The sequence below is a fragment of the Kryptolebias marmoratus genome, linkage group LG20 (genome assembly GCF_001649575.2).
Source record: "Kryptolebias marmoratus isolate JLee-2015 linkage group LG20, ASM164957v2, whole genome shotgun sequence".
Lineage (NCBI taxonomy): Eukaryota > Metazoa > Chordata > Actinopteri > Cyprinodontiformes > Rivulidae > Kryptolebias > Kryptolebias marmoratus.
In genome coordinates this window covers 23790461-23812137 of record NC_051449.1, presented here as the reverse complement: position 1 = coordinate 23812137, position 21677 = coordinate 23790461, and the positions used below count along the sequence as shown (strand labels likewise).

Here is a 21677-nt window from a genome sequence, read left to right as displayed (position 1 = left end):
CATTGAACAATTTTCTATTGAAAATGCATTTTGGCTACGGACATGGAGATAAATGCATATTGTTACAGATGTAGACTTGCTCATCTGAGAATATTTTTGTATTTTTCAAATGAATATTGAATTTTTTATGAATTTATTTCTTTGGCTCTGTGTGCCATCAAATGGCAGTTAGCTTTTCCTCCCCGAGCTTACTACACAAATTGTACCATTACGTCTTACAAAGCACCTTTGGGTACGTACCGTACTGGCGAGTTTCGACTCGGCCCGTTCGCCGAGAGAGGCGGCGAAGCCACGCCGGCGGGGCGTCGGGATCGGAGCGCGCAGATAGGGGCGGAGCGTGGGGGCTTGGAACCCGTTGATAACTGCTTGCAGTTCTAGTTATTAATTGTTTTTGTCGACACAGTCTATATTGTCCATAACAGAGTCTGTCTGTCTGTCTATCACGCTAGCAAAACAGTGGGTTAACTTCGCCAAAACAAGTTGTTTGACCTTTCACGGTCTCCGTAGTTCCCTTGCAGCGCGAGCACAGCGCGGCGGTTACGAGTGTTGAACATGAACGCGCAGAGACGCAGGGGAACCGAAGCTCTGAGAGCTGTGTGAACAGCTTCACACAGCTCAGTATCTGATGGGGGAACGCGGCTCGACGTAACAGCAGCAATTCAAGCACATTACTGCCCCCTATATGTCAGGAGGACAAATAACACCTTTTCTGTTCAAATTGCCAACCCGCCACAGTGGCGTGTGTGTTGATCAAATTCACCCGCCACTTCAAATATTTACCCGCATTTGGCGGGTGGCGGGTGCTAATTTCCACCCCTGTGTCACACACAGCACGATGGGTTTATAGAAGTAAACAAGGATGCTACACATGTCAGTGTGTATGTATTGTTTCTAAAGCTGTTCAGTTGGATCTGACAAAGTTATCATCTGACATGTTTCTATTTGATTCTGCTGCTTCCTGTCTACTTTGGTACAGAATTCCACTTCTGGAACAGGAGCAACGTACTAAAAGTAAAGGAAAGAAACAAACTCAACTATCGATCCCATCACTTCAGTATCAATATGATCCAACATCAACATCAGTATCATATGTTTGTGTAGATTCTCTGTCATCCAGGACGACATAAAATCCAAAAGGTTTACAAAAAAAACCCAACATAAACAATGACTTCTATTCTGTAGTTAAAGACATTCTGCTTCCCATCTAAGGAGCTTTATCAGTTTAAAACTGGAGAGTGTGGAGTTCTAAGCTTTAAACTGTATGACATTGGTATCAGCAATATCAATATTTGGATCGATCTGCACACCCCGACTTCAATGATATAAAAGTCAGACAAAATATGGCAAAATCGTTCAGACTGAGGTTGCTTTAAAAATCAGATATGTATCAAATTCAGTACAACATATGAAGGTAACCTGGGTGTGGTTTTTACAAAATAAATTACAATAAATATTGGATTTGATGTTCAGAGTATCAAACAAACAAATAAACAGGATTTGGGCCACTTTTGCCTGCAGTGTGAACATAGCCTTATAGAAGGACTAAATGCTCCCATGGCAGTACGTTAGAAAGAGATTGAATATCTGATGAACAGACACGGAGAAAGCTAGCAGAGTCTTAACTTACAGAAACTGATGAACTGGGTGCATTGGTGCAGTACCCAGATGAAGGAACAGACGCCACAGACCACCTCCGTCCGTCCGCCCGGCTGAAAAAACAAAACAAAAACCCTGCTGCTTAGTGGTTTCTTGTGTGGAACATATACATCCTGTCAACAAAGTCTATATTTTAAAACAGCATCATTTTACAAGTTAAAATCTTATTTTCCATCGAAGAATCAAAGCAAGTTTTATCTTTCAGCAGTCAGTGCTTAGGCCTGTGAGCATTTCTTTACCTTTCAGAGCGAGCCAGTTGGCTACAAATATGCAAAATGAGGAAGATGCAAATTAAAAACAGAAATGAAGGCAGGAGGAAGACCAAGTAAGAAATTAAATTAAACACTGCAGTGTAATGGTGACTAAGTGTAGCTGTCAGAGTCACAGCTCTGTCTGCTGCCTCTGTAAACCTGCAGAGCTGTGATCACACTGCAGCACTGAGACCTGAAAACTTTGAGTTCCTGTCACAGTCTGCACAAACCTAAACCACTACAAACCTCTGAAAACCTCTGGAGGAAAAGGTTTTCCCCACCGAAACTTCAGCATTCATTCTCTGAATCATTTCATTATTTCACTGTAAAAGTCTTTGACCGTTTTCTCCACTGATACAATCTGTTTTTGAACATCTTGTCCTATTTTCGTGTGAATATTCAGGATGTTTTTTGTAGACCTGGAGAGTTGCCTTTGATGTTTTCTGTCAAAGAAGAGTTTGAAGTTTAATTTCCTGAACATGTTCAAAACTCAAGCGACAATACTGAGTCTCTACAACTCAAGAAAATGGAGAATTCCCTGCAGACATTTTAAGATATTTTGGAGACTCTTGTGACTAGGTTTGGATTGTTTGAGACTAGTTGGCAAACAGTCATCGATACTACCCTGAAATGAATTTCTTGGAAAAAAAGTTACAATTTTTGTTGTTGTTGTTGTTGTGAGACAAAATTAAAGGTGAACTGAAATCAAATTTCAAAAAATTGACATTGAATTGTATGTTATTTAGTCAAACACATCCACACAACAGTCCAGGTACCCGTTTTTCTGACCTAAAACTTAAACAGGTTTTAGTATTTAGTATTTTTAGTGTTTGTCAATAATTTCTGAAGTGGGTGATTTGTGGGGCGTAGTTGCTGTCCTGGGTTAATGACGTGCGCTGTACTCCAGCTGGCCAAGAACGCTGCAACTATCCGATTGTTTACTAGTGGAAATGGAAGAAAAAGCTACAATATACAATCATACCAGTTTGGACTTGAACTGATTGCTGGCTCTCCGGAATCAGATGAAAACTCTTCAGATTAGGATTCTGATGATCACAGGGACTGTCATGGCCGACAAAACAACGCACATAAAGACCGAGTTGGGAATGTGGAGTGTAACAGTGAGAACCGATTACTCCCAGATTGGTGTCATGACATCAGAACACAAAACTAAAAATCAATATCACCGGCAGGAGAAAGCTAACGTTGCTAACTCGAATCTAACCGGATACTAACTCGTTAAAAACGTTAGTGCCCTTGAGAGTAGCATTTATGAACTCTCACACTAGAGTAAACTAATCAATAGCAGTTTCAGACTATGACATTAGTTTAATCACACATGGATTCTTTATATATTTTCCTCTGAATCACAAACTGATCTCAGGCTGTCGGCCTGTAAGCAGCTCATACCTTTAATGACAGCACGTGTTCACGTTACATTTGAAGTAAAACTTTCCATTTCTTGTCTCCTTCTCTGTGGCCATGTCCTCCTCTCCATTTGCCTTTCTTTTAAAATTAAATATAGTTGGTAAAATGTCCAGGTTTTTTTGGAGTGAAGCTGCAGTAATGAGGTTTAGAGCTGTACTCCTCTTTGAAGCGGTCCAAAACCCGAGTTCTGGTAGTAATTCCCACATCAGAGCTTATAGATCCAAATCTGAGGAAGGTTTTTATCTTTTGGGAAGCCAAAAAATGAAACTGCAGTGGTATTTTCTGTCTGGTTCGAACAATTAATTGCAACACACTGAACTATATTGTACCGGTATTCATCCACTCACTGATGAATGGCTGAATGCTTGTGAACCTAGCAGCTCAGAGGATGTCACATATCAGGGGGGTCACAGAAAAAGCTGAAAACACCCAAGTGGTTTCTTCAGTGTTTTTTTTTTTTTAAATTTTAGTATAAATTTTGGGGGGAAAATTTTACAATAAGCATATTTTATGTTTTTTCTTTCAACTGATGTTGGCTTCAAAACACTTAAGTTCAGCTTTAATGTTCCTGAAAAAGTGACTTCATCACCAAAACTATTTTCCATGTTTGAAATTAAATAAATGGGCAAAACTCTAATGTCCACCTGCACCATCTCACCTCATTTCTACCTCAGTGGTTCTTAAAGTTAGGATCTGGACCCCACTGTGAGTTGAGAAAAAACAAGTGGGGGGGTTCTGAGAAGACCTATAGGAATGAAATTGATTTTAAAAATGATTACCAAAAGAACATTCAGACTTAAGCATTACAAAAGGATAAAAATATAAGTCATAAGTAGATTTATAGAATAAAAAACAACAACATTAATTAACAATGTTAAGTGACTCATAAATAATCTTTAACCAGCAATAGGTTGGGTCATTAGCCTCTGCAACTTTGACTTTTGTGGGTAACAAACTGAAACGTTTGGGAATCACTGTTTTACCTGACATATAGCCCTATTTCTTCATTGACTGTAGAAATGAGCTGCTTTATTTAGCCACCTTTAAGTTTTATCTGATCTACTCCAAACTTAAGTCACAGCATCATCTCCTTGTCCAAAGCAGACTGATATTCAGTAAAGAATCACCACTTCCATCCAATCATCCAGCTTCTCTTTATCCTACTGTAAACTTGTTTTCCTTCATTTAGCTGTCATTGATGCTTCAAGATTTGGCATTTCTGTATAGGAATCCCATTTCCTCAAACTGAATTTTACGGTTTGCTAATAAACATTGATTTATTTTTCAGTCTGATGGTTTTTCATTGTGGATTTCCTGTTTTCAAGACATATTGCTTTTAGTTTTCTTTCCTGATGCTTTGACATCTTCTCTTTTGCATTTTTTCACTTTACATTCATCTTTCTTTTCGCACTTGTTCTAAATTTTTAGACCAGAGAGTCTAAAAACAACCCAGATGTTTTTGCTGACAGGGTATTGAATTTTTCAGTTTTGGAATCCTCTCCAGTTTTTCAACAGACAGATTTCTTGTTGGAGCCATGTTTCCTGTCAATTAGCTGCATTGGCTCATAAAGAGATTCAAGAAAACTAAGCTGGAGACAAATTGGCAGTGCCAATATTTGTTCTAAAAAGCAAGGACATCCTGATTCCTTTTACTTTCTTTCTTTCTTTCTTTTGTGTCAAAAATATTTAGGATTTTTCTTATGTAAGGTAAGACAGCTAATTGTACTTCTCATAAAATTATCATATTATATTTTTTATAAACTCACACTGCTGACACTGAACTCTAATACTTGCAGGAGGAAACAAAGGACAAGAATTAAATTGATGTTGGAATCTGCTAGCAGTGACCACATCTCAAAGTTAAGACAAGGCATCCTTTTTGGTGAAGAAGCTGCTGCAACCAAAAGCCCTGTACTTCCTCTATCCTTATATGTTCTCCCGAAAGTACTTTGTTTTGTCTAAATGCCAGCCACTATGTTTCAGTGTTAGCCAAAAAAAATTCCAAAAACAACCAGGTTTTTACATATGTTGTGAATAACAAACTCAAAGAAGCTGTCAAAAGCTCAGTCACAACACCCACCAGCAACTTGGAGAAAAAAAACAAAACACTGACTACATTTAGATGAGCCGTGCAAAGCGATCTGATGACGAGACTTCCCCTTTCCATCTCGGAGTTGGTGGTGCAGTTTTAACCCATAATTACTGCCGCTCTAAAACTAATTTTTGCACCAGCTTGCTGCCTGCCTTAACTGGCCTCACAAATGTCAAGACCCACGTCCAGCCAACTGCCCCTGGAGCCCTTTGGTTACTCAGAGCTAAACTTTCCATTGCTAAATTTTCCAAAAGCAAAACTGCAATCATGTTTGCTCAAGAATGTTTCCACCAAAGCTTCAGTTAATTTTGTGATATTATGGAGGGAACTCTAGCTTCATAGAAGGTTCTTATGCTGTTATAGTATTAGAATAAATGATTTAGAATAAATAATCCTGGCCATAAAGTCACCCAGCAGTCTGGCTGGCTTTTACCAACTCTTTAACCAACTCCACCTTTCAGTACATGGTGCAGTTTCTAAAAGCTAAAATTAGCAAAACAGTAGCTAAAAGTGCAAAATAATGCAAGTATCTTGAAGTAAATTTTAAAGACTACAGTTTTTTTAAGGATTTGAAGAGTTCTCCAATCATTTCATTAAGAAACACATAGTAAAGATAAAGTTCAATATTTTAAAAAGTATAAACGTTACAAAAAACAATATTCATAGCTATAATATCCTGAATGAGCTGAACATTTTAATTCATCAGCAGTTAAAATAACTGAAAGTATGCTGAAGTAGTTACAATCCAAAAAACATTTGGAAGAAAACAGGAAAACAATGGTGTCAATGCTGACTCACTATTACCACAATAAAAACATTTTATTTAATTCTAAAGTGACATGGAAACACTTCAGATTGGTTAGTGAGAAGGTGCCATCTGAGGGAGAGCTGTTTGAGAAAAACCATCTGGTAACATGCAAAGGTTACCAGAAGAGTCCAACTCTTCCTGGAAGCTCTTTATACCAGTAAATTACAAAATAAAATACTGTATAGCTGTCACAGCAATTCAATTGTTCAATTGTTATCATTTTTATCGTTTGTATATTTGATCGGCTCACATCTTTTTCTGAAGAAAAAATATGTATAATATTGTGTGTTCAGTAAACTGCATTGTTTGTTTTCCCGAATTTCCAGTGAATGTTGCTGAAAAGAAGTTTCTGCTGTGGAGATGTGGCTTCACTTGAGTGCAAGTAAATAATGAGAGCATTGATTTACCTGCGGCTGAACTGGAAGTTGGAGGAGGTGCTGGCAGAGACATTCCTGGGGCTTTCTGAAGGACTGCTGCCAGCTGAGGGGAGAAAAAGCAAAATCTGTTTGAAAATGGCAAAAAGCTGACATGTGCATATGAATGAATCTAATAATATCACACATCGTTTTCTGCAATAATTTTAAGTCAGCTGGGAGATGGCCCAGGCAGAAGGAATGACAACCTGGGAGGGGAGGAGCGTTTGCTAACGGCAGGACAAATCTGGGGCGATCTATCAGAATGATTTACGTTTATGGTGTCATGTAACAGCTGACAACATAAATGTGCACCCCCACAAGCTGTCAAATGTTACATTACAGTAATCCAGAGACATCTGCTTGATGTTCACAGGAGGGCAGACTATAGCAGGTGAGGTAAAGATGAACTGGAGCCCAGAACAGGAGGTGCACCCACCCATAGGAAGCAGAGACCAATTAAAATAATCACTGACTAATCGAAATGGTTTTTGACCGATTAGTTGTCTACCAAAACAACCATCAGTTGAACTCCCAACCAGAAATCACCAACTGTTTAACACAGAGCCTATAATTCATCATAATCGGCTAATTTGCTGACTTTATTCATGACATTTGGATCTTGGCAGCACAACAACTTTGTTTTGTTCATACCAGTCATGTGGTTAAAGTGGCCATAAACTGGGGGGTGAAAAGAGAGGAGGTGAGATACTGAACTCCTCAGAACAAGACAAGATGAGATTTTAACAATTTCTTTATGAAAAATGATTTTGCCACAAACTTAACTGAATGACCTGACCTGTCTTTTGTTTGGTTTCTCATGATTATTTTCAGGCCTTAAAAGAGTACTTCAGCTACTGGATACGCGTCTCTCACTGAACGGTGCAGTCAGACTGTGTCACCAGCTCGCCTCAAATTTTGATTCAACTCTTTCTCTCAACTCAAACAGATAAAGAAGACGTTCAAACTTTTTTTTTTTTTAAATTCTGTTCCATTTTAAAGAAAATGCACAACAAACTCATACCTGCAGGAGTTGCATGAGGAGGGCGGGGCAAGCTGTTCTTACAGCACGACCTGAGTGGCTGACCCTGTCTGACATTTATTTGTACTGCTGCCACACAAACAATCAATCTACGGGGCTCTTACATGTTTTCCAAAGCCAAATTCAAGCATTTTCAAGATAAATTCTCAAGATTTTCCAGCACTATATAGCCTTGATGATTTATAGATACAATAAAGGACATATTTGCACAAAACAATTATTTTGCTTCCTCGTTCCATAAAAACAGATGCTCACCATAACAACCCCCAAAAAGTCTCAAAAGGATAAATGAATGCTTCAAATCCTGTCAAAACTGCATGGTATTTGAAATATCTCATGGTATTGGTAACTCTCATAAAATGGTTACTGAACAGTCTTTTATGACTGATTAGTATTTTGTGTCCACCTAATTCAAAATGGCCACCAGCGCTAACCTGGGAAAGACAAAAAAGGCAATAACTCGGTCATCTGGGAGATAATGAGCTACAATATGGTGTGTTAGTAACTGAGCGTAAGCGCCAGCTGTACTGATAGTGTCTTTCATGTCCCCTCACACGTCCTCTGGCTTTTTTCCATCACAGGTGACCCCATGTACACGGTATCTTTTCATGTCATTCTTTGGGAATCATTCTGATTTAAAATGGCATCAAATCTAATACAAATATATTCATAACTAGCCAAAACTTAGTTCTCCAGTTTTTCTAGTCATCCTAATCATCCGTATAATTAACTTTTGATAGGAACAGGTGAAACTATATTTTATAGATATTGTGCTACAGTCAATTATCTAAAACTTGAAAAATTAAAAGAACACAATTACAATACAGCATCTTTTAATCTGATCCAGATTATATTTCTCATCCCCACAGTCAGACAGCAAGTTTTCTATCATGGTACTGATATCAGTATCAACACAGCAGAGTGCAGAAGGTTTGGTAAGACGCTCTCAGCATGTGGATGTGAAACAGATCTCAGGGTCTCTCCATGATGAGACACAGCAGAGATGCTGTCATCGACTTTCAATGTTTACAACTTAGACTGACTGCAGTAACTAATATTATAAATAGTCTAATTTGCCATGCTGAAACTTCTGCTACACGTGGTCAACTGTTTTTTATAGAGCTGTGAATCTTTGTTGACATCATGATCAAATTTGATTTCTGTTAACAATTCGAAGCATCTCAAAATGTCTGATCCTCTAATTGCTGCTAAGCAAAGCTTGTTTGTTCCAGTAATAAATACAATTTGATCATTTTAAATAAAATGAATTTGAGTTTAACTTACACTTCTTAATAGTCAGAGGCTTCTAAGGTCAAAGCACATGTAATAGTTACTTCACAAGCAGGTCCTTTGTCGATTGTGAAATATACAGTTGCTACTACTCTGCTGTGTTAACCAGAAATCAGAAAACTTGATGTGCCCCATTGAGGAGGACTGGAGGTCAGTGGGCATGCCTCCCTGGAAAATGTTTGAAAGTTTAGTTCTGTGTTTCATTTTTGAGCCAGTCTCAGGTATTTTTATGTGTCATCTTCACCAACTACCTGCTTAGATACAAAAACATTTATCTATTTCTTTTAAATGTGTAACATGTGTTGGAGACAATTACCAACACAATGAGCAGACAGACTGAATTTATAGTCTACAACTACTGGGTGATCTTGGGGTCAACTAAAGGACTTTTCTTACATCTAATTGTTATAATAAACACTCTTTATTATTTACTGGACTGGCTGCTTAAAATTACATGAAAGTTCAGATTACACCCACCTAATCTACAGCACCACAAAGATATAAAACTGAAATAAAACATTAAACTTTGCAAGCTACATTTATTTATCTTTTTATATTGTGTAATTAAATCTACAAAATTATTCAGATTAATGTTAATGCTTAACCTCAGTTCGAATCAGTTTATTATAATGTTAAGATGATAAGGTTCACAGTTAGATTGGCAATGGTTGCTGCGCAAAAAACAAAGAAAAAGAATATTGTCAATCTAAAAAGACTTTTTTTTAGTATCATTATATATATATATATATATATATATATATATATATATATATATATATATATATATATATAAGATAGAGCTTGGCCTTGTGGTTAAGATGGACTTTTAGTCGCCTAATTTATCTGACATGTGACACTCATCAGCCAGATATAATAAAACAGACCACAACTTTTGTAAGATCCAGATAAATTGAAGCTTCACTGTGGTGCAGAGTTTGTCCTCGCAGTTAATTATCACTGTGACGCTTCATGGCGGCTTTTTTACAATCAATCAGTTGTTAAACACAGACTCTGACTAATTAAACAAGTATATGTACTTGTTTTAATTGTAATATCATTATCAGTAAAAAGCTGCCTGTGACTGCTCTCTCCCGCCGCGGTCTTGTCTCTGTACATCATGAGGCACCACGGCTGGAAAGGCTTTAAACCCCCTATTTTCTCAATTGGTGCTTATTCACTGCTGCATTAGGGTTTTGTCCAAAACAGTAAAGCCTTGGCTGGTTCAGATTTCTAACTGAACTGACAATAATTGTCTTTTCCTCCTCTATACACTCTTATTTTGAAGTGCACCATGGTTCGTCATGAAAATAAGTTGTTTAAGACATTTTTCCTGCAGGTTCCAGGCTTTAGAAATATTGCTTGTTATGAAAATAAAGATGTCATGTTAGAAGTTAAGAAGTTAAGTTAAATCTGCTTTTAGCATGATAAATCTGTTTGTAGCACTTTAATCAGCTCAGATCTGGTTTATTACTTGACACAAGTTTTGAGCAACTCTTTGGTTTAAAACCAAAGTCATCCCAAACCAATGATTTTGTTTTCCTTTTGGCCACAAACAGCTGACCTCCACGGTTGTAAGGAGAACAAGGATTGCCCAATCAGGCCCTCCTCAAAAAAAAGAAAAACATGCCTTAAGACATCAAATTAATCTGTTGGACTGATGAAGGCTGATGGAAAATCCTTCCCCTATCACCAATCCCTAAATTACACACACCTCACTACCATGTCATGCCACCACACCACGTCAGGGCTGTCTCATCAGTTTGGGAATAACTAATCTAGGCAAACAAGGCTTAACAGTGCATTTCTTTAGAAACAACTCCCTATTTATTCATTCATTCAACCATTTTTTCCTGCAGATTAAAACAACAAATGTCAAAAATCAAAGTACCAAACAGAATGCCAAGTCAAGTACCTGTGGCAAGTGGGAGAGGTGAAAGTGGTCGTGACAGAGTGGGCGATGGGGTCCCAACCGCCAAACTCCTCCTCTTGTTGTTCCGAGAACTGTGAGGAGAGAAACATAGAGAAAAACATTTGGTTGTGTGATGCTTTTACCAAGGTAATCAGCCAGACGAGCATGCTGCTCACAGATCTGTTATCAGTGCAGTAAAATAAAACAGTCAACCTATGAACTCAAGTGGGTGACTGTGATAAGAAAAGCACTGATAACTTTTAAAGCACATACCAGCAGAACAACATGCATGCATTTGCACCATCACGCACATATACCATCTTTTTTTGGCCATAATTAAAATTAAAATAGAGCATTATATTACATTAATGCAGAGACATCACGGTGATATTCACAAGTGAGCAGAATAGAGCAGGTGAGGTAAAACATGACCTGGAGCCAAAAATAGGAGGTTCACCAATAAGAAGCACAGCTGGACTAAAATGATCAATGACAAATCAAAAAAGAAAAAAAAAAATCATTAGTTGCAGCCTTAGTAAGACCTCGTCCACACAGGAACGCCATCTTTCTTTTTTTTCCCTTCATAAACCCAGCAGAGTTTCCAGAAATTTTTTTACCCACACAGAAAATGATCTTAATGCTGCAGTAACTACACCAGACCCGTATGAAATGCTGTAACGCTGCCACAAGAATACACCAGAAACAGGAAAGAAGACGTGGAGCCTACACTCTACCCTATAAACTTATTAAGAAAAGAACCGACAGGGAATAAAAGAACAGAAACAAAATTCTTTTTATGGACTAGCGACAAATTGTGTAAAATTTAAAATAAACTACTACTATTGGCTGGAGGTAGTGTCAGTCCAAACCCAAAGACATAATGAATGATTTCAGTTAAAGTATCCAGAGGAACAGCTGCCTAAAGTAAGTGTCAGTCTTTTAACACTATTCCCATTTGCTACATTTTTTAATGTAAAGATGTATGCTGCTGGGTTTTTTTTCCTAAAAAAATGTTTTTTTTGTATTGCTGACAGTTCAATACAGTAAAAAAAAAACCTTTTAGTCTTAGATTATTTGGTATAATAAGGGGATTTTGCGCTGCTCTATTGAAGGCTATTTTTTGTTCATCAGCCTTGCCCGTTGATTGAAGTTAAACACCAGGGTTTCCCCCAGAAAAAGGGCTAAGTCCGGTGGTAGGTAGCCGTTCGCCGGCCGATCGTCAGCTGACCGTGACTTAGTAAAAAAAAAAAAAAAAAAGTTGACAGGAAAGTTGAAAATATGGCTATTTATTATATGATATATATTGTAAAAACTTTTGAAGTACTTTTTTAAACAAAAATACAATTAAAATAAATACTAATTGTTTGCACCTAATTTGAATCCTAATTTAAGTCACATTTACAAATTAAATTAACATAAATGAAAAAGTGAACACGTGGGTTTACTCCGGGTACTCCGGTTTCCTCCCACAGACCAAAAACATGCATGTTAGGTTAATTGATGACTCTAAAATTGTCCCTAGGTGTGAGTGACAGTGTGAATGGTTGTTTGTCTCGTTTGTCTCTATGTGGCCCTGCGATGGACTTGCGACCTGTCCAGGGTGCCCCCCGCCTCTCGCACAGTGACTGCTGGGGATAGGCACCAGCTACCCGCGACCCGGAATGGAGAAGCGGTTAAAGAAAATGGATGGATGGATGGATGGATGAAAAAGTGCAAACAAAGCACCAACACATGCCTCACTTCAAGGCCAATGAATAACAACAGAGAACTCTGAAAAATAGAGAGATGCTGTACTGTACTGTGCATATCTAATGCTGAATTCAATAGCCAGTCCCTCCAGGATTTCGCGGGCATTTTTTGTGATTGTTGCGGGCTAAAATGCCTGATTTTGCGGGGCATTTTCCTAAAAGTTGCGATGAAAAGTTGTGATTTTTTTTTTACTAAAATCAATAAAAAAAACATTAACTTTAATATAAAAACCAAACATACTTACTAGTTTTGTAAGATAATTACCAACAAACATTGACATTCTCAAAAGGTGCTTTGAGAACTTTGATAGCTTATAAACTGACATTCATTACCATTTCTGGATTGTCCCTCGTCTGCAGCTCTCACATGTTTTGCAGACACAAAGTGTTTGTCGATGGATGACTTGCGTTTATGTTCGATGATTACACTGCAGGACGTGCAAAACAGCTTCCCCCCACTCTCATGCAGCTGGGTAGGAAACTAGTTTGCGACTGCAGCGAAGTTAGTTTTAAGTTGGATATTGGATATTTGCGCTCCACAGAGTTAGCGGCGTCTAGCTCACGGCTGACCCGAAACAAGAACACTAATGTCGGCCAGCCGTTCTCTGCCGGCCCCTCCTCTCATGCGCGGTGGTTCACTTAAGGATGGCTGGCCGACATTAGCGTTCCTGTTTCAGGTCAGCCGTGAGCTAGACACCGCTAACTCCGTGGAGCGTGAATATCCAATATCCAACTTAAAACTAGCTTCACTGCGGTGTTTTGCGCGGTCCTTTGCTGAAATCTTTGTGGGCAAATGTGAAGCATTAGCGCACATTTTTGCTTCGGTCGCTGTTCCTGCACGCTCCCGGTATTCTGGTGTTAACAGGATGTGACGTCACATCTCTTCTTCGTGAGTTTTTTGGGGTTATTTTGTATTCCACCATAAATATTGGGTTAAAGTTGCGGTGTTTTGGGCAAAGTTGCAAAAAGCTGCGATTTTGCAGGGTTTGATTGATTTTGCGTTAATAGCTTGAAGCGCGATTGTGTCACTGTTGGTGCAGTGAGGTAGATAAAGGTAGCAGCTTTGGGGGTGCGGGTGGGAAAAACGTGTATAAAAAATGACGTATTTATAATAAACAAGCGGAGCTTAGCCTGGTGGCCAGGTCACCAAAGCCTGGCGGCCCGTCAGGCTTATAAAACGCTGGGGGAAACCCTGAGCAGCTGGCATTCATAGCACAACCACAAGCTCGTAATCTGTCATTACTGTTGTTACTTCTGTCACATTTGGGGTCCTAAGTGATGTTAGAGGTGGATCTATAACAGCATTGTTTTCAAAAGGTTGCATTTAAGCTGTTCACACAAGAACGGAATGGTAGCATTTAAAGATTTTCTCACTGTAAAACCTGGTTTCCAAAAATACCAATTTGGTGGCTCCAAAAGTGCCATTTCTGTGTTGATGCAAGGCTGAAACAAAAAATGATAATAAGTTATGCATCTGGGATTTTAAATTCCTTTTAAAAAGTTTAAGCAAGCACTCGATTTTTACAGATCTACTAATTTAAACAACAATTTTACTATTTCAGACTGTTTAATTATCCATCCATTTTCTTTACCAACTTTTTCCTTTCCAGGTCACAGAGGAGCTGGGGCCTTTTTCCAGCAGTCACTGTGCAAAAGGCAGGGGACACCCTGGATAGGTCTCAAGTCCACCACAGGGACACACAAAGACAAACGAGACAAACAACCATTCACACTCTTACTCACACCTAGGGACAATTTGACAGTTAACAATTAACCTAACATGCATGTTTTTGGTCTGTGGGAGGAAACTAGAGTAACCAGAGTAAACCAACATGAGTGCAGGGGGGACATGTAAACTCCACCCAGAAAGGCCCAAGTTGGGAAGCAATCCTGGAACCTTTTTTTGAGGGGGAGGTGACAGCTCTAACCACTGTGCTGCTGTGCCACCCCTGTTTAATTATGATTTCTAGAAAACTAGAAATACAGAAAGAACCGTCTTTCTAGAAAGACTGTTCTAATCCTGTAAAAGCTGTCCACTCTTTACCTTGATGTCTATGTCTTTCTTTTGCAATGGCAACGACCTAAAATAATTGGGGAAAAAAGTTAAGATGATAACAGCGCTTGACATTTCTGGGTCGGTCTAGAGGTGGATTGTCAAGCTTAAGTGACCGCAAACCAAAAATAATAATAACAATTTTAATAAAAGGACTACAGGGGGGCTAAGAGATGCCCAGCAACAAGAGGATCAGGAGAACCAATAAGTGCTCGACTTTGGCTCGAAAATGTCTATGACACAGGTCTGTGAAGAAAGAAACACTCTTGCCTAACAATGAAGCCAGGCCACAGATTCGCTTTGCTGTATCAAACTATGAACACATGAGGATTTTTCTGACAGACATATAGGGCTTTTTGTATTTGGTTTGCTGAATCCTTAATGTATGCTTCACAAATGACCGATTCATTAAAACAGCCTGGCATTCCTTAAAGGAATACATGCCACCCACCACCTCTAATGCAAACATTTTAGACTAAGATTATTTTGTATTGAGAAACGGCAGAGCTTTATCTGTTAGGTCAAACCTTGAAACTAACATTAAGCTCGAACAGGCGATATTGAGAGATGTCTTGCTTGGAGGATATGTAGGGACCCTCAGTCACTAACAAATCAAATTTTAGCTCAATACTTGTGAAACTGAGTTAGACATTTTGGTTTTGGCTTATGTCAATTAGATGTGGCGGCCATCTTGAATCGGTTTGACTCCAGAAAGGTCATCAGTTGTAGATGTACATCCAGTGTTTACTTTCTGAAGGTTTCATGAAAACCTGTCCAGTGTTTCGTGAGATATTTTGATGGCAGATAACACAAACAAACCATTATTACCCGCCTTTCATTGGCGGGCCAAAATAACCCAACATAACCATGTGCATAAATTAGCCAGATATTCATTTAATTAGGAAAACAATAAATGCAACACGAAGATACCCAGTAACATATGTCTTGGGTGTTTTATGTCTTTGGGTGCAACCAAAACAAACTTTGTACCAGCAAAACACAAACAAGACCAATACAAACACACAAGGACTGTATATGACAAAACAGACCCAGCTGCCCTAATCTATAATGAACTCTCGCGTTGACAAAAGAAGGTTAATTTATCTGGGCATTAAGGGCTTCCGTAGAGTTGATTAAATCCTCTCAATTAAATGCAAATCTACAACCCAGCTAACTGCATCAAGTGTATCGATCAGCACTTGGTCTTGGTATCGTTTTATGCGACAGCAGGCAGCAGACACAATGCAGCCAGTCTATGTCACACACACACACACACACAGTCTTCAAAGGCCACGTTTCTCCGTCGGAAACAAAAACTAGGGCGGATGTAGACGGCACATACAATGACACACTTGAGGCTAAATGTCCGAACAAATAAAAACTCACAGGAGCAAACGCTATTCATGCTGCGTTTACGTGCTGTGAATCTAAATGGCTCGACGTAAATGTTCAACAATTTGCTTTTAGATTTACTCTGAGTCATGCTGCACAGCCTGATGACATCTAATGCAGACGCTTAGCGGCGGTTTGGTAAAGACAGCAGCTCATCTGTATGCGCTGTTGTCTGCTAGGAGAAACAAGCTTTGAGTGAGTTACCCTTTCGATCTTTTCATCATGGCTCCAGGCACAAAACTCGTTTTGTAGCTCGGCAACACGGTCCAGTAGTAGTTTTGGTCAGACATGTTGGCAGTGACCGACAAAGCCAAAGGAGATATGAGAATCAGTGTCCTCTTAATGTAGAGCCATCATGTTTAACAGTCGCCCCTGTGTGGATTTGTTTTTACTGGCGGTGGATAGGCCAGACTACACCGAGTCCAACAACGAAAACTCCATTCAGCTTCGGCACAAACTGACCCCAGACCCGCGGCAGGGCAGCCCGGTGGAACCGACTGGCTGTGACGGCCATGTCCTTTCTGCACCGTTTTCTTCTTTTCAGCTGAAATTCTGCAACACCCCGTCTTCAGAGAAATGAACCATCCTTGAGCAGTACCCTCGTCGAACCATAAAGAGATACAAACTTTCCAGTCTACGCTAGCGGTGTTCGCTGCACTGCGCAGCCGCAAAGCACGCGAAACTGAGGGGTTGATGACGCTTTCAGGCGCGGTTGGAAATACTTGAATAGCGACTTTTCCCACATAATCTGGCCGGACAAACGGCGCTGCGGAATTCTGTTTGAAGTGACAATCATCTGTTACATTTGTTCACATTTTAATGGCTAAAAACACAGAATATTTGACGTATACAACAAGTTAAATTCAGCTTAAATATGTATGTTCTTCGAATCCCCGAGATTATTGAAGGTAACATGTTTTTCATGCATTTCAAATTGAGATACCGAGATTTTCAGAAATGACTGTGCAAATAATGGATCCACTGATTTCAAATTGTGTTCTTATAAATTTAAATATTAAGAGTTAAAGTACAGATTCTCGAAATTTGACCATATTATGTCATATTTTGGTACATGGTGTTTGTTGACCTAAGGCAGCAGAGACCCAGTTTGTTTGTCCCATAATGGAATAATATAGCACTATAACTTAATATAAAATTATAAATATGATCTATAAATGATAGAGAAGCCTTGAAATAATTTGACGAACATTCTATAGGTTCTAGGAAAACTGCTAATAGCAATGGTTTTAACAGACAAAACTGTACTGCTCCTAATCACTTACAATAAGCAACGTGAAAAATCCAGTTTTCCCATATGAATACATGTAAAATCAAAAGCCTCGCATTCCTTGAAGGAATGCATATCACACACCACCTTTCATGCCATAGTTTCATAGCTTTTTGTGTTGAAAAATGGCAGAGGAATGGGTATTTTGATCAAACCTTGAAAATAACATTATGCAAAATCTCATGTGATATTGAGATATTTCACATGAAATCTTAGAGCTTTGAGTGTGTGTAGTTAATGATTGTCAGCTACTAACACACTGAATATCAGCTCAATATATGTAAAATTTAATCAACTAGCAATTGAATATCTCAATCATGACATATTTTGCTCACAGTACAAATGAACATGGACACACACACACACACACACACACACACAGAGGATGGCAAAAACATAACCAATCCTTCAACTTCAGCGGCTGGCAATAACATGTGAAACACATTTTGCTCATGTTTCCCGTGTGATTTTAGAATATTGTCAGTATGTTTATATGGTCACATTATTATCAACAAGTGACAAACATGGTAAACTCGTGTTTTTCTCCGTAAAATAACCAATATCTAAGTTTTCCCTTTTTTTTTTGCTCCAAACATCTTTGTAGCAGGAAAAGCAAAGAATATGACAATAAAATGTCACAGTTCTTTTCATCTGTCAATCAGCTAGGCTAACAGCTGGTATTGATTCTGATATTCCCTCTCTCTTAGATGTTGTGCAGCAATCTTGACCTAATCTCTTCTCAAACAACAAAGGGAAGTACCAGGTCAGGGTAGGGGTCACTCAGAGATTGATGTTATTCTGGTTGGGGTTCTCTTACTGAGCTAATTCACAAGCAACCTTCTTTGTGGTGCTACATATATCTCTGTTTTAAAAATAAAACTTAGAACAAGCTAAAATGACAGGCCTGCTACCTTAAATTTATGACCAGGAAAAGACACAAAGGTGTTGTCTGAAAAAGACAACTCAAAACTCTGAGTTCAAAAGGCCAAACTAATTCAGACATCCAACAATTGATTTTTAGCAATATGGAGCAAAGCATTTGCACATGATCTATTTCCCTTTAGCATAGACCAGGGTTCTTCAACTTGAGGCTCTGGGGCCACATGCAGCTCTTTGGTTCCACTTTTTAGTTTTGACTAAAACTAACATAGAAATAATTATCATTTATATTCACCACAATAGAAAAAAAGTTTAGTTTTAGCACTGTTTTCTTTCCAATCTTATGTAAATGAAACATCTGTGACAAATTGAAAACAAGAATATCAGAAGAATAACATATTGATTATTTGCGCTAGTAGTTTGTTAGCCTGTTAGCTACTTTATTAATTCCAGCTGCCTATATCTCTAAAATTTAATAGAACACATTTAAGGCAAATTGTTGGGGTGGGGGTTGAGGAAGTACAGTTTTGTGTATGCCACAGAGAAATTTGAAACGGGACATTCTTCAAAAATATGTAAGTCATGTTGAAAATAGGAACTAAGAAGGAAAGGCTTGCCTGTTGTTGTAGTAGATGTAATAAAATAGGAGACAATGATTTAAACTCAGGAACATTATTCCAGCAAATGCTGCCACTCCATTAAGGAATTTTCTCTTTCTCTATATTCTCATTTTGTCCTCCTAATACCTTCTCTTCTGGCCTGTGCTGTCACAATAGTACTCTCTGGTGACATTGTGTAAGAATGAGAACACAACATCTCCCCTGTTACCTAAACAATCTTATTCAGTTTAAGTAAAAGCAGCATTATAATCTTTGGCATCATGTATTTATGTTGTAATGTATGTTAACCTCTCAAAAGAAATACAAGTTGTACATTAGTCAAGCATTTTCTCAGAAAGATTAGTATGTAGTAGTAGATTAGTAATGCAAAATAAAGTCTGAAATTTATTTTTAACCATTCAGCTGACAAAAGTGTGATTAATTGCAAATAAAGTCGTCATAAAACACAAAACTATCAAAATTACAACTGCAATTAGTTCAAAGTCACAAGACCTTGGTTCACATTTTCACAACCATTTCTAATTTAAGTTTTAAAGAACAACATTTTTCATACTTTTGTTTTCTTTTAGGCTCTGACTTTTTTCATCACATAGCTTTTTGTCCAGGTTGGTGCATCTTTTCCTTTGCAGAACAAGTCATTTTTGGCTTTTGCTGCATCAGTTCTTCATGTTTCATTTGATCCCGTAAGCTGAGTGAAAGTCAAGTTGCATTCCATCTTTTCCCATCACTGATGAGGAATGAGCTCAGGCCAGTCTGCTGCTGTACTGAAAGGATTCCTATACTGGGTTTTTTCTTTTCCAACATGAAAACGTTTGCACACTTTGACCGTAGCTCCAACAGTAACCTTAGTGGGCTTAGTTGGCTTCTGTCTTTTTGTTTGTGTAAAGTGCACTTATGGCTTGTTGTAGAACCACTTTAGCTTTAACCCTCCTGAAGCCCTCCAGAGAGAGAAAGACAAAGAAAGGTAGAGAAGCCCTTGTAACTTTGGGTCAATTTGACCCAAAGGACACAGGAGTGCTAATATGGTTGCACTGTTCATTGTCCTTAAGTAGAGGCAGGATGTCCAGTTTAGTCCTCATTGGTCTTCCTCTGAGAAGCTGGAAAGTGGATTCACCAGTTGTGACAGGAGGTGAAGCCTTATAGTTGTGACACATTTCAGTAATTGCAGTCTTCCAGGGTTGTCATGTAGCTTGTGCTGCCAGAATGGAGTCTTTTAGCACTCTGTTAAAGTGTTCAACACATCTGTTTGATTGAGGATAATATACACTTGTTCTGATGTGCACACATAAAATTATCGAAAGCAGAAGATGTAAACTGTGGTCCATTACCAGTAATGATGGTGCACGGGTTTCCTTCATGTGCAAAAACAGAAGTTAGGAATGCCAGGACAGTGCTTGTTGTAGCATTAGGAGCAAATTTACTGAAATAATCAACAAGGGTGAAGGCAAACATGCCATCCTAAGCTCCATGTTCAAATGGACCTAAAATGTTGACAGCAATGTGTTGAAATGGACCCTCTGGAAACCTAACAGGTTGTAACGGTGTTGGTGAAACATTAGCAGTTTTGTCACTTTTCCCACAGAGACTGGGGAACTACGACATGTTTTCTTTTGAATATCAGTGAATACTGTGTATGATGCACAAGAAAGTAAGGTATAACTTCTTCTGGTAGGGGTTTCTTCACTTTTTGATTTGTCATACTTTTGTAAGTTCAGGACAGTCTTTACATTCAATTTTAAAATCAGCAAGGAAGAGTGCAGTCCGGAGAGGAGAGATTTCTGCCATTTCTGTGATCGAGACTGGCTCAGAATCTTCCGCTGAGTTAGTGGTGCTCAGAAGAAAATGTGAGAGACAGTCTGCTATGATGTTCTGACTTCCTGGTAAATACTACACGTATTACTGGAAACACATCAGTCTGCCTGACCAGTGTGCAATTCTCATGCCAACTCTATTCATCCCTTTTGTACTTAGCAGAGTGGTGAGAGCTTGATGATCAGTTCTGAGCGTGGATCTGCCTCTCCACCTGTATGTCCTCCATCTTTCAACTGCTCATATTACAAGCAAACGTCTCTTTTTCTATAGTGGAGTACTTTTTCTCGGCTGGAGACAAGGTGCGGGAAGCAAAAGCAACAATATGCTCCACATTGTCTAAGTGCAACTGTGTCAGATCAGCTCCCAATCCATAGCCTGAGAAAAATTTGTGAAATCAGGTGGGTAAGCCCAGAAACTCACAAAGAGCTGCCATATCTTTTGGTGAAGGAGCGTCACAGATGACAATCAGGTGCAGGGTTTCCCCCAGAAAAAAGGCTAAGCCCGGTGGTAGCTGGCCGATCGCCGGCCAACTGTGATTTAGTAAAAAAAAGATTGAAGTTGACAGGAAAGTTGAAAATATGGCTATTTATTATGTGACATTGTAAGATATTTGTGTCAAATATTTACACAACTACAGTTTTACAAAAAGGCACTTATTGAAATACTTTTTAAACAAAAATACAATTGAAATAATAATAATAATAATAATACATTTTATTTCAAGGCGCCTTTCTGGCACTCAAGGACACCGTACAAAGAATAAAATCAGCAGTAACAGAAAATAAGATGTAACAATGAAAGAAAGAAAAGAAAAAGAAAGTAAATAAAAATAAATAAGAAAAGACAATGTATAAAATCAATATAAATGTGTACCTTGAGCGTGTGTGTGTGTGTGTGTTCAAAGGAAGTGATTAAGTAGACTTAATGGCTTTGTACTCTCTTTTATTTCACCTGAAATATATATATATATATATATATATATATATATATATATAT

General features: G+C 38.5%; 1 protein-coding gene across 2 annotated transcripts in view; it reads right to left on the bottom strand.

Annotated features, from left to right (window-relative positions):
• mast3a (microtubule associated serine/threonine kinase 3a) overlaps nucleotides 1-21677 on the bottom strand; it is an 81677-nt gene that overhangs the window by 48208 nt on the left and 11792 nt on the right. Inside the window, exons 1-4 of one of the 2 annotated variants that reach the window (XM_017431350.3) lie at nucleotides 16287-16747; nucleotides 10893-10981; nucleotides 6643-6715; nucleotides 1628-1709 (exon numbers count right to left, since the gene is read on the bottom strand). In XM_017431350.3, coding sequence (XP_017286839.1) covers nucleotides 1628-1709; nucleotides 6643-6715; nucleotides 10893-10981; nucleotides 16287-16372 — 330 coding nt within the window. In that variant the 5' untranslated portion in view covers nucleotides 16373-16747. Of the gene's footprint in view, nucleotides 1-1627; nucleotides 1710-6642; nucleotides 6716-10892; nucleotides 10982-16286; nucleotides 16748-21677 lie in introns of those variants that run through there. The other variant, XM_017431351.3, reaches the window with a different exon arrangement.